This window comes from Miniopterus natalensis, chromosome 7 (assembly GCF_054644295.1).
Source record: "Miniopterus natalensis isolate mMinNat1 chromosome 7, mMinNat1.hap1, whole genome shotgun sequence".
Taxonomy (NCBI): Eukaryota; Metazoa; Chordata; class Mammalia; order Chiroptera; family Miniopteridae; genus Miniopterus; species Miniopterus natalensis.
Window position 1 is genome coordinate 42,413,847 of NC_142087.1, and position 14,529 is coordinate 42,428,375.

General features: G+C 41.8%; 1 protein-coding gene across 1 annotated transcript; it reads right to left on the reverse strand.

The window, feature by feature from the left end:
• Positions 1–11,991: 11,991 nt before the first annotated feature.
• Positions 11,992–12,510, reverse strand: CETN1 (centrin 1). The gene has a single exon (XM_016211544.2). The coding sequence runs from the start codon at positions 12,508–12,510 to the stop codon at positions 11,992–11,994; it is 519 nt and encodes a 172-aa protein (XP_016067030.2).
• Between the last annotated feature and the right edge of the window lie 2,019 nt (positions 12,511–14,529).

A 14,529-nucleotide genomic window follows, 5' to 3' on the forward strand; every position in this document is an offset into this window, starting at 1 on the left:
GGTATGTATAGGAAAAACCATAGCATATATAGATAGGGTTCAGGTATCCACTGGGGATCTTGGAATGTATTCCCCATGGATAAGTGAGGACTACTGTACATGCTAAGTGAGAAAATGGTTGAGAACAATTTAAGACCGTTTGCAGCAAGTCTTTCTCTGCAAACTTTTGGCTGAACTATAGAAACTTGATATGCAATAAAAATGCCTGGTTCTTGAACCAGATAAACTTTTTTTATTAGTGAGAAGCATCATATAGATACTGATTTATGTGTCCTTTGTGTAAGTACAGGAAATATTTATCCAGTACATAATATTTATAATTTATGAGAGATTTTAGAAAAAAAAAATTGGCAAATGGATTGCTTTGAATCTTGGTAGGAAACGCTAATGCTACTGAAGCAAATTTTTTAAAAAAATCCAACTGCTGAGTATAGTAACAACATGCAAGTGATAATAGGCCAAACAACAGTTTGAATATAAGAAAAATGGATAAACCAGTCACCAAAAGGAAGATTTGCCTGTGTGATATAATATTAATAGAAATAATTTAATTAATACTTATAATCAAAATTGTTAATTTCTTTAATTTTTTTAAAAAAATTTCAATTACCTTCAACATACAATAAAGATTAGACATTTATATAACTTATGAAGTTATCACTCCCACAAGTCTGGTACCCTCTGACACCATACATAATTATTACAATATTATTGACTATATTCCCTACGCTGTAGTTTACATCTCTGTGACTGTTTTTGTAACTGGCAACTTGTCATCTTAATCCCTTCCCATTTTTCACCCTTCCCCCTCCCCCCTCCCATCTGGCAACCATCAATTTGTTCTTTATATCTATGAGAAATCATTCTTAATTTCTATGATTATGGCAGTCATTGACATTTTTGGTGTTAAAAATAAATCATTTAAATAATTTGAAATACCAACTATTTTTAAAGTTTTAAAAAATTTACCTAAGCATCTTACGTCAACATCACCTGAGAAAACTACAAATAATGAGAGCAACCTTTACTGAGCATCTTATATCATGCCAGGCACCCTGTTAGACATTTTACATAGAATCTCACTGAATCTTTTCAACCCTGTGATACAAGTATTACCAGCCTCATTTTATAGATAAATAAAATGAGGGTCAGAGAAGTTAAGTAATTTGCTCAATGTCACAAAACATTTCTTTTCTTTATTGAAGAGAACTAGAATTCTTTCTAACCCAGGTCTCTTTGTTCTTTCCACTATATCACACAATTGCCTTAAAAAAACACACACCAAAATTACTTAAAGACATGTAAAAATATTATTCTGGTAACTGTATTATTTTGCTTCTCTATATAAATTTGTTATATTTTGCTAATTAAGAGTGAGGTTAAATAAGAAACCTTATATAGCGTCATAAGATCCATAATGATGCTTTTTGTGTGTTGTAGAGATCTTTGCACTGTTAGTACTTGCTGAACGGTACTTGCTAATGTTACTCGTTTTGCTAATTTGGTCCTATATTTCAGTTTCTGAAAAAGTTTCCAAAAGCTGTTAAAAGGAAACAATGGGCATATTTTTAAAGTTTAGTAAATCAAAACAACATGGGCACATGCTAAAGATTAATTTGGGATCATTTACATACATGGCACCCTAAAAAAAAGAAGGTGCTTTTTTCTAAGTGTAGAAAAGGAATGCAACCTATTTCTTGCAAGGGCATATGAGTGGATCTCATATCCTCACACATGGCTTTGTTTTCAAATTCTTGAAAGTGCAGAAATTCTTTTAATTTAAAGGTGAGGCCATGGAAAATCTGGAACAGCTGTAGAAAACCGTAGAGGAACGCAGTGCCACAGCCACTTTTTCAGTTTGCGACACCACCCCAGGGAGATCTGACCCTCTGCTCACCGCTGTTCTAAATTTTCAAAGAGAGGCACCCCGTCCCTGTTGCTACAAACGAGATGCTCCCATGAAATTAATTGTCTCATTAGTTGATCCTGCCTAAAAGATGTTCAGGGTAGAGCGGAACTGAGGCAACTCTTCAGACTCAGGCGAGCCTCCAGGCTGCCCAAGGAGGAAGGCTCAGAGAGGGTCTAAACTCAGCTCGCTGGATAGCATGACTTGGGACACAGCCCTGTCTCAACAGGCTATCTGAGGGACCTGGCAGGACGTACCACCAGGACTTTCTTCAAGGTCACGCCAAGTTTAAGTGATTTTTTACTATCCCACATTCCAACGTGTCCGTCTCTATCGATTCATTTCCCCTGGTAGTTCATCATTCTATATTTATGGCATTTTTATTAGGTAACAACATCTCATCTCTTCTCAGTAATTGTGCTGCTGCGTATTTTTGGAAACTTCCACCGGTCACTGTCAGGCACCGAGGGTTTCATCAGTGTTGAGGAAGGAGTTTGAAAATCCTGTTCTCAAATGAGCCAGGTTTTAAAGAATTGTCTTGTTAGGATTTCTGTTTTCAACGTCCAGAGACCAGTTCCAGGGGGAGAGAAGCAGGTAACAGAGCACTGTGCTGTCCACTGGGAAGCCCTGAGCGGCGAAAGCAGGCTCACCTCGAGTAACCAGCTTGATCTCGCCCTAAACAGCGGACGCGGCTCCTCGTTCCATCAGCATCAGTTTCATCAACACCAGGGCCCGTCGGGGCTGTGGACTGATGAATTTAGCAAGTGGGGCTAAGAACGCCGGGAGCTACCCCAGCGCTGATGCTTGCATCAGAGTGGTTCTTTTCACGCCATTTGTTTATTTGTTTATTGACTGCCAGTGGTTTCATAGGCCACTGCGCCTACCTCTTCCTCCTGGCTGTTTTGATAAAGAGAAGTTTGGAAGGGCCCTGGAGGTCCCCTGAGTCTCGCTGGCAGCCGCTAAGGCAGCCGCCAGTGTTTCCAAGGTCCCCAGCAGGAAAGGGGCGCGTGCGGGGCGGGGGGGTGGAGAGGCCGCGCGCCCCGGAGCCCGCCCCGCGCGCCCCGGAGCCGCTCTCTCCGGCGTCCTCCCCCGAGGGCCCGCCTCCCTCGCCGGGTCCTCGCGCGCGCTCGCGTGCTGCCCCCTGCAGGCGCCGGCGCACCCACTGGAAACAGACTCCTCAGCGCGGCGCGTGACCCGCACCCGAGGCGGGAAACCCGACGGGCTGTCCGGCGCCTGCGGGGAGCCGGCAGGTCCAGGTCTGCAGGGGGCCGCGGGCCTCCGGCTCCGGCTGAGAGCGGATTATTCCCAAGAAGGAACGCGGCCCTCCTGTGGCAAAACATCCAGTTTTCTAAAAGAAGCGAGAAATATTGACTCCCGCGTGAAATTCCCGGCTTTTCGCGTTCGGCAACCTAAGGCAGTGGAAACGGGAGAAACAAACGGAAAGCCGGGAGGTGGGAGGCCGCGCAGAGCACAGACACTCCGCGTGCAAATGAGAAAGGAGCGCCCCCGGGGTGCGGAGGGCGCGGGGAGCCAGTGCCCGTGCGCCCCGGAGCGCGCACTGGGGAGGAGAGGGGCATCTGTGATATTTGGAACAAAAATAATAAGATAAATAAAATGCACGCCTGAGCAGCTGCTCCCCGTGCGGCCGCCGGGATGCACGAGCGAGTCCCGGCGGCGTTTCGGCCTCCGCGGGCTCGCTGGCTGGCTGCGCGCTCCCGCAGGGACGCCCCGCGCGGCGGCGGGAGGCAGGGCGCCGCGGGTCTGCGCGGCGCCTGCTGCCCGGGCCTCGGGCTCACAAACCCTGCCTGATGGGAGAGGCCGCGAAGAGCGCGGCAACGCCAACACACGCGGCGAGTCTAGCCTTGCTACCCGGCCCCGACGCTTAAAAATATTCCCGGCCTCCCGTCCCAAGCCTCCTCGCAGTCCAGGACGGTGAGCACTGGAGCAGAAGGCAAGTTTTAGACCGTATTTTTCACTTTATATGCGAGAAGGATTTACTTATTTACTTTTATCTTTTTTGAGGTATGCTTCATGTACTTTTAAAAAAGCTTACCTTTACTGGTCTGCTATGCGTCAGATCACTTTATATAAGTTATTTATAATTCTGCCCTGGCAGGGTGGCTAAGTTGGGTGGAATGTCGTCCTGTGCACCAAAAGGTTGCGGGTTCAATTCCCAGTCAGGGCGCATACCTAAGTTGAGGGTTCGATTCCCTGGTTGGGGCATGTGCAGGAGGCAACCTGTTGATGTTTCTCCCCTCTTCCCCTCTCTCCCCCTCTTCCTCTCTCAAATCAATAAAAAATATATCCTGGAGCCTGGCTGGTGTCACTCAGTGGTTAAGCCTCGACCCATGAACCAAGAGGTCAGGGGTTTAATTCCCTGTAGGGACATGCCAGGGTTGTGGGCTCCATCCCCAGTAGGGGGCGTGCAGGAGGCAACCGATCAATGGTCCTCTCTCATCATTGATGTTTCTATCCCTCTCCCTTTCCCTCTCTCTAAAATCAATAAAAACATATTATATATATCCTCATGTGAAGAGTAAAAAAAAATATTTCTAATTCTGACAACATACTGACTAGGTAATATAATTCCCCTTATTTTTCAGATAAAGATTCTAAGGCTTGGAGAAGTAACTTCCCCCCCAAACCAGCTAGAAAATGGCTCTATGCTGGGCTTCAAACCTAAGTCCGTCTCACTGGGAAGCTGCTGCTGCCCTAAGATGATATGATGACTCTGCTACTTCTACCTGAGATGGCAAAGCTTTGCCTTTTCTCCCTAATACATGGAAATATCCTATTTGGTGCTTTCTTCCCCCTTTTTATTTCTTAGTAAATGCAAGAACAGTTCTTTTACAAGGCAAAGGATGCATCTGTGCAGTTGTAACTTTGAAAATAACACCACCAGATGTACATATCCCAATGAGTGTTGTTCCTTCATAACACTCAAGTTGCCTTGGTGATTAGAGACTTCTTCCAACAGTGCTCACTGAAAGGTCGTCAGTCACTACCTTCCTGGTGCTTCTCTTTTGGAGGTGACTTCATACCCAATTTACAAGCCATTCAAAGAAATTAGGCTCATTATTTCAGTGGCATTTACTGTTTGAAACCTCAAATGATAATATCCAGCTTTTCCAGCCACTCTACTCATAAGCGTTGAGGCTATTAAACCCACTCTCAACGAAATTAGATTTGCCTCCTGAAGAATATGCTGGAGGTTTTTAGATTGTCTACAAAGAAGGAGTTCCAAAAATATTCTGAGTCCGGAAGCACCATTGGTTAAGTATGTGACCTTTGAAGGGGACACATGTATTATACTGGGGAGGTCCTGACAAGCTGATTAAACTAAATAAAGAGTTAGGGGGTGAATAGTGTTTAAGTTTTGAGTCCGGACTCAAGAGACAGAGAGATTGGGTTCAGATCTTCCCTTTACCACTTACTAGCTATGTAGCCAATGCACAAATTACTCAATCTCGCCATGCATCATCAGTTTTCTCCTTTATAAAATAAAAATAATAATCGAATATGTAGAAGCTCCTAGAACAGTGGGTGGTATGGAGTAAGTGCTATTTAAGTGTTGGCTATGCATTAAAATCACACATATCACAACCCATATGAAAATAGAGAAGCCTGGTATGGCATCCCAACATCAAAAGCCTGAAATACATGTGGCATCTTGGAAAAATATTCACCTAGCCCATACCCAAGCACAGTTATGACAGGAACATAATCCTTAGGCCACGCAGTTCATCGCTGGGCAGGTCTGGTTGTTGAAAAGTGTTCCTGATGCTGAACTGAAATCTCTTTTCCTTATTACCATTCTCACTGAAACCCCTCAGAGCCCTATGGGACAAGTCCTATTACTATGGAGGTCATATGACTCCAAAGTATTTTCTTTTCAGGAGAAATAGCGTTAGTTCTTTTAAACCATTTGTCTTAGGGTGTGGGTTTGTATCCCCTCACCCCATGTATCTCCAATTCGCTTTCTCCGGTTCCTCTTAGGATGTAATACCCAGAAGTGAGCACAGTCCCCCAAATCGTAGGAACGAGTCTCCATCATTCCGTGAATTTTGCTTTTAGGATGTAGCTGGGAGCACATTTATTTTCATTCTAGGTTAGGTCTTTTTTTGACAGCACACTGAACACTCATTAAAGTTCCAAAAGAAAAGAACTGTTAACCCAGATTCCTATATCCAATGAAGATATCCTTCAGGACCGAAGGGGGAAATTAAGTCACTCTCAAAGGGGAAAAAAAACACATGAAGAAAATTTGTTAATAGCATATCTACACTAAAAAAAAAAAAATCCGGCTAGGGAGGTTCTCAAACAAAGAAGGAACCATGGAGCATCAAGAACAAACAAAGACTATGGTAAACAAAAATATAAGTAAATACAATAAGCTTTCCTTCTTTTCTGAGTTTTATAAATTTTTGATGACTGAAGCAAGAATTATAACACTGATCTGATTCTAAATGTATGTAGAAGAAATACTCAAGACAATTTTATGTAAATGGGATAAGTAAAGAGATGTAAAGGAAGAAAAGCTTTCTAACGTCACTTGAACTAGTAAAATGATGACACCGGTAATGAGTTATGAATACATAATACAACACCTACAACAACCATTAAAAAAGCTACACAAAAAATATACTTTAAAACACTATAGATAAAGTGGAATGATAAAAATGTTCATGTAGCCCAGCTGGCGTGGCTCAGCAGTTGAGCATCGACCTAGGATCCAGGAGATCATGGTTCGATTCCTGGTCAGGGCACATGCCTGGATTGTGGGCTTGATCCCTGGTAGGGAGTGTGCAGGAGGCAGCCAATCAATGATTCTCTCATCATTGATATTTCCATCTTTCTCTTTCCCTCTCCCTTCCTCTCTCTGAAGTCAATAAAGATATGTTAAAAAAAAAAAAGTTCATATAGCTAATATGAAAACTGGAAAAAGAAAACAGAGATACAAAAAATGGAGAGAACAAGGAAAAAACAAAAAATAAAATAGTGGATTTATGCTTTTACATATCAATATTTATATTAAATACAAGTGGTCTAAATACACTAAAGACAGATATTGACAGAGTGGACTCCAAACATAACCAACTACATGCTGTCTATGAGAGATTCGATGTGACTGTAACAGTATAGGCAAGTTGAAAGTGAAAGGATGGAAAATGATGTATCATGCAAACATTAATCAAAGGAAGCAGAAGTGCTATATTTATATCAGATAATATAGACTCAGAGCAAATAAAATGACCAGAGACCAAGAGAAATGTTATAGAATAAAAGGGTCACTCCATGAAGACACAGCAATCCTACATGTCTATGCAACAAATAACAGAACAGCAGAATATGTGAAGCAAAAACTAATAGAACTGAAATGAGAAAATTTGCATAGACAAATCCACAATTATAATCTGAGACTTCAGCATCTCTCAACAATTGACAGAATAACTTGACAAAAAATCATCAGGGTTATAGGAAAAACTCAGCATCACCAACAACCAAAAAAATCTAATCATTTAAATAATAGATATGCTAAGGGTGTTAAAGGAAAAGTGGATAATATGAAAGAACAGATGTGTATGTAAGTGGAGAGATGTAAACTCTAGGAAAGAATCTAGAGGCAATGCTAGAATAAAAAACACTGGGGCAGAATTGATGGATGCCTTTGATGGGCTCATTCATAGACTGGGCATAGCCAAAGAAACAATCAATGAGCTTGAAGATATGCCAATAGAAATTTCCAAAACTGAAATGTAAAGAGAGAGAAAAATGACAAATATAAAACAGAATTGTGGAAAATGTACAAAAGGTATAACATGCACACGGGAATATCAGAAGGGAAAGAAAGGAACAGAATATTGAAAGTAATAATGGCTGAGAATTTTCCAAAATTAATGACAAACACAAGTTACAGATCCAGGAAGCTCAGACAACACCAAAAACCTACATGTTATTATATTCAAACTGCAGAAAAATCAAAGACAAAGAGAAATTCCTGAAAGAAGCCAGAGTGGGGGGAAAACACCTTACTTGTAGAGAAACAAGGATAAGAATCACACTGACTTCTCTTGCAGAAACTATGCAAACAACAAGAAAGTGGAGTGAAATACTTAAAGTGTTGAAAGAAAAAAAACTGACATAGATTTCTGGATTCAGTGAAAGTATCCTTCAACATTTGAAGAGAAATAAAGACTTCCTCAGATTAGCAAGATTTGAGGCAATCAGTAGACCTGCCACCAGTATACCTGTCTTGTAAGAAAGAAATTCTTCAAGAGAGAAGGAAAATAATTTAGGTCAGAAACTCAGAGCCACATAAAGAAGAGTATTAAAGAAAGAATAAATAAAGCTAAAATACAAATTTTTATTTTTCTTATTCTTAATTGATCCAACAGGTAATAATTTATTGAGAATAATAATAGCAACAATGTATTTGGTGACTATAGCTTATGGATAAGTGAAATGTTATAAGGGAAGTAAGACATGATTTGGGAATAAAGCACTATGTGGGAAGCAGTATAATGTTATTTGAAAGTAGTCTTGAATTAGTTGTATACGTATATTGCAAAGTCTAGGGCAATAACTAAAAAATTTTTAAGTAAGTATAATTGGTATGCTGAGAGAGAAGAGAACATGGAATTATATAAAATTCTCAATGAAAATCAGAGAAGGCAGAAAAATAATAGAAGAAATAACAAGAGCAATGTAGAGAAAACAGTAATGATATGGCAGATATTAATCCAGCTATATCAATAATTACTTCAAAAGTGAGTGGTCTAAATATACCAATTAAAAGACAGAGACTGACAGCGTAGATAGAAAAACAATACTCAACTATATGTTGTCTATAATAAAACCCACTTTAAATATAAAGACACAGATGGGTTAATAGTAAAAGAACACAGAAAGATAAACCATGCTAACACTACAAAAGAAAGTTGAAGTAGTTATGTTCATTTCAGACCAGGCAGACTTCAGAGCAAGGAAAATTATCAGGGATAAAGAGAGGTATTACATAATGATAAAAGGGTCAATTCTCCAAAAAAAATAGTCTTAATGTGTATGAACCTAAACACAACTTCAAAATACATGAGGCAGAAACTGATATGGCTGCAAGGAAAAATAGATGAATTTATTGTTATAGTTGGAGACTTCAACACCCCTCTATCAGAAACAGACAGATCCAACAGACAAAAAATCAGTAAGGACATAGAGAACTCAATAGCTCCAGCAATCTACTGGATATTACTGACATCTATTATACTTTATCTGACAGCAGTGGATTACACATTCTTCTCAAGCTCATGCAGAGCATTCACCAAGATAGACTAGATTATGGGCCTTAACTCACACCTTAACACACTTAAAAGAAAAGATCTCATATAAAGTATATTCTCAGACCACAAGGAATTAAATTAGAAAAGATAACAGAAGAATAGCTGGAAAATTGCAAATATTTGAGATTAAACAATATACTTCTAAATAGCTCGCAGGTCAAAGGAGTCTCAAGAAAAATTAAAACATATTTGGAACTAACTAAAAATGCAAACACAACCTATCAAAATGTAAGGGATACAACAAAAGCAGTGCTTAGAAGAAACTTTATAGTATTAAATGCATATAGTAGAAAAGAAGAAAGATCTAAAATAAATAATGTAATCTGCCACCTTAGAAAACTAGGAAAAGAAGTGATATATCTGGGATCAGGCACAAGCATGGCCAGTGGGTCCAAGTAAGTTGCATGAAGAGGAGGTCCCCAGTGTCATCCACCAAGTTGCACCAGAGTTTCTCCCTCAGCTCATACATAGGACCACATGTGGATAGTGGGTCCCATATGAGCAGCTATTGGAGGAGTGAAAAAGCTGAACTTGATTCAAGGATAGGTCAGCTTGGTATATAATGGACTATAGAGGTGGACCAGAGAGAGAGCAGTGAAAAGGGAAATCTTTCCAGTGCGCAGAATTTCTGGTAGTGCACTTGGTTATCCACTTTGTGTGGAAAGAGTAGTGGCCTGGGATTAGAATATGTGTGGACTCACAGAGTGGTGACCAACCAGCTGGCTGATTGTTCAGGACCATAGAAAAGGAAATATCGAGGATAAAAAGGCCTGTAGAAAAGGCACATAGATGAATTTATGGCAGTGGGTAGGAAGTGTAATTTATCTTTGTAATTTATATTAACACCTATCAGAGAGTGTCTTTCACAGAAGAGACATCAAATGACCAAGAAGACAGAATGTCTTGGCCAGTTGACGTCTGTCTGCCTCTGCCATTGGCCACCCCAGTGTCACGATAAGCACATAAATAAGTAGTCAGTGTGGCAGAGTTGGAGGCTATGCATGGGCCCAACAGCTTAGGCTCCCAGTCACTAGGATGATACAGCTACTGCTGCTGCCAAATACAGAAAAGCGCTGTCATCCAAGGAGATGAACAAGTCTCTTGGTGTCAAGTAGTCCAATTGGATTCCTTCTATTTTGGAAAGACAAATGACTCATCTTGGACTTGACACATATTTTGGTCATAGGTTTGCTTTTCCTGCTTGCCGAGCATCAGCCAGTACCCATATCTGAGTATTTACTGACAGAGGATCCCATATAATATTGGAGCAAGAGACCCAGTTTACAGGAAAGGAGGTACAGCACTGGGCATATGGTCACAAAATCTACTAGTCCTATAACATGCAGGAGTTTCCAACCCAATGAAGCAATGGAAAATTCTCCTGAAGATGCCTCCGAGGGGGCAGCTTGGGAGTGTTGGGAGTGTTGACAGCCCAGGTTCCTGATTTTCACTTCTGTGCTCTGATGGACCAGTCACCAGTCCAGTCCTGCCCGGTTGGCTGAGGCTGACCCTTTCTCTTAGTTTCTGCAAACTTTCTTTGTGGTATTTCTACCTTGATCCATATGTATGTTTTTGGGCCAAAACTGGTCAACAGGATGCCAGAGACTCTCTGCTTCCCAGAATGCCAGACTCCCCTTGCCCTCAGATCAGGCCCTTCACACTGATGCTTGCCCAAGTTGCCCCTAAATTCTCTACAACTGCACCTGAGTTCACAGTAAAACCTTGAACCTGAACTGTTAGCATTTGCAGCTTGAGTGAATTACCTGCCAGGTGCCAGCCACCTCAGCAAACTCCTTTCTCACAGCGAATGTCCACATACCCATCACTTCAGCTAGTCCTCTTGCTTTGACAAATTAGTCCCTGCTAATGAGAATTAAGTCCAGAGTACCAGTTCCCTGATTAGACCCACCACCCTCTGAAGGGTAAAATTGCTGGCAAAGCTGACAAATTTTCCAGAATTTCAGCATTTATCTTAATGGGACTTTAAAAATTTAATTTAGGCTTAGTCGTGACAAAAATATCTTGCCTTTTTAATAGTTTTGTTGTGCATTATAAAAAATTAGTCTAGGCCTCCATCTTAACATACATGGGGTGTCCCCCCCCAAATGTATAACACACTTTGAATAATTATAAAGGCAGTGTTGCTTGAAATACATTTTATTTTCAAAATGGAGCTATTAAAGTATGTATACATTTCTGGGGAAATCTTGCATATATATAATCCTCCCATAATATATTATTTAAAAGTTTCCCTAACTTCAGATTTATAGATATTCAAAAAGGTAGGTATCTTTTTTCAAAGCAAGAAAGGCTTAATTATTAACAGAAAACAAATAGTATTAACAGGTACACAGACAGCAGTGAAATATTTTCCTGGGATTATAACAGAGAGAGTTATTTATATGCCAGACATTCTGACATCAACTATATACCAAAGAGGGAAAACCACCCAGTGTAAAGAACCAAGGTGTCCTATCTAATAATTAGCAGGTAGGTAAGGGTTTGCAATAGCAGTAATTAACCGACTACAGTACCGGGCCTGCTCTTGAGAATTAAAGGACACAACTCACATTAAAAACATCTTTAAAATTCTATACTGGAGCCAAAGATTTGGAAATAGAAGCATCTGGACAAGTTGGGGGTAAGAGGAGAAGGGCTGTCCTCTCACCCAGGGTTTCACCAGCAGAAGCGGGGAGCCCCCGAGCTGCCCACACGGGCGGGGGGCGGGGGGCGGGGGGGGCTGCCGCTCTAATACAGGTTGGTCTTTTGCATGATCCGCAGAAACTCCTCCTCGTTGACCTCGCCGTCGCCGTCGCGGTCCGCCTCGTCGATCATCTCCTGCAGCTCCTCGTCGTTGAGGTTTTCCCCCAGCTCGGTGGCCACGCGCTTCAGGTTTTTGAAAGAGATCTTGCCGGTTTCATCGTCGTCGAAGAGCCTGAAAGCCTTGAGAATTTCTTCCTTGGTGTCCTTCTCGGCCATCTTCTGAGTCATCACGGCCAAGAAGTCGTTGAAGCTGATCTTGCCGGTGCCTTCCTTGTCCACCTCGGAGATCATCTTCTTCATCTCGTCCTTCCTGGGCTCGAAGCCCAGCGCCCGCATGGCCACCTTCAGCTCCTTCACGTCGATGGTGCCGCTGCCGTCGGTGTCGAAGAGGTCGAAGGCCTCGCGCACCTCCTGCTTCTGCCCTTCAGTGAGCTCAGGCTTAGGACTCGTCTTTCTTTTCTGGCTGGTAGAGGCCACGCTCGGCCTCTTAAAGCTGGAGGCCATCCTCCCGCGGGGGTTACCTTTCCAACGGTGCGGGGGGTCGCGGCGCTCGCGCCAGGGCGCCCCCTCCTGGAGCGCGGGCGCGGGTCTCCCTCGGCGGTCCCCGCCCCTGCCCTGGAGCTCTCCCAGGGAGGCCCAGGGAGGCGAGCCTCCCAGGCTGCGAGGTCTTATTCCTTACCGCCCGCAGCTCCCCGAGAGGTTACCCCGATTCCAGGAGCCGGGACCTGCTCTGGCAAGGGGGCCGCCTGTAGCCACAGTTGCTTTCCGTAGCGCGCTGGCGCTGGCCAGGCTTTCCAGGCCATGTGTCAGAATACGCAGAACCAGGTTTACAGGGTTACTTGGAGGTTCTTCCTCTCTCCTTTTCCATACTAATTAAAAAAAAACAAAAAAACCCCAAAGCCCTCTTGGTCTGAGGTTACTCGAGGGTAAATTTAGGATAATCAAGATTGGGGTTGATCCCTTGGCATTAAATGTGGGGAAGAAGGAGAAGAGAATATTAAAACTCACACCATGTGTTCAAATTGACATAAATGGAAAACAGATAAAATGGAAAAAAGTTATGTATAAAATGTATAGAAGTTTGTCTCCTGACATTACACTCAACAATAATAAAAACGTCACTAGCGTATTTGGCATACACTGGGATATGAAATGTAATATCCAAATGTATGATTTACTTTCAGTGTTTCAATTTTATATACTCAGTATAATTGCACTCAAATAACAGTCATAATTTCATTCACTAGGCTTTTGATTTGGAGAGAGGAGGGTTGGAATACTGCATTCTGGTATTTTGGCATTTAAAAAAAACAAAACTCTAACAGCACGTTACTCTCACTGTTCATCATCCAATCAGGCCGTGCTGAGATCCACACTGATTGCTCCGCTTTGGCAGTGGACAGGGACAGATGATGCAGAGCATTTTGGGACTCGAAATTGTCTCCTGAGAATGGAGAGGCAAGAGGAAAACGGAAGCTTTTCAGATGAAGGGAAAGGAAAAAAGTAAGCCCATAAAGAAAATAAAGAATTGCTCTATATTTTATTAAATTTTTTTAAAAAACAGTTTTGAAAAAAGGAAGCCAGCATTTTTCGCATTATTAAAAAAAAAATCTCAATTTATCACTACTCAATCAGTTACAAGAGAGGACATTTTCAAGGGTTTTTGTTGTTTTTGTTTTGTTTTTTTAACAGTCTTTGTATTCCCAGCATCTAGAGTGCTTGTCATATAGTAGGCAAATTTACAAATATTTTTGAATACATGAATGACAATTATTGTTGGTCTAAACTACTTCTGAATTGTCAAAATAAAACAAACAAAACCCCAAAAAGATTTAATTATGTTAGGAGTATTTTACAAATTTTGTGGTTTTATTTTAAATTACATGACATGTTCAGTTAGCTAGATCTCACTACCTGCCCTAGTTCATATGTGACATAATGGACAGAGGGCCTGGGCACAGAGTTTCTAAAAGTCAAGGAAACTTACTTGGGACCTCCCCACCCAAGCACTTGTCACAGAGAGTGTTAATGCAAAGTGGACTTGGGCAAGTAGATACTCTAGCTGCCAATCTTCCAAACACTGCAAATTTTGCGGCTTTCTTCACCAGGCTGAAAAACTTGGGATCTTATCCCAAGCCCATGCTTTATTATCTCCATGCCCTTGAGAAAGTCATTTAACCTCCCAGACTCAGTTGAAGCTTCTGCAAAGTAGGCGTAATAATACGGCTTCCCAATACGACTCCTGTGCATGTGCAAGGACCTACTCCAGGGGCAGTTCTCTAGTGAGGTCATAAAGGGTTGGGAAACTGTTAGTTGAAGCTGAATTCCTCCTAGACATTGTTCATTTCTTTTGACACTGCTCCTCTGCCCAAATTCAAGCCAAGCTACGCTGTGTTGGGAAAAGCTGAAGGATAGAGGCTGCCTTATACAAAGCTACATTTGGGCCAAGCTGTGAGCTCAAAGCACAATGGTTGCCATAGTTTCCAGATGTGTGCAATCAACAGTCACAACTAAGGGCCACCA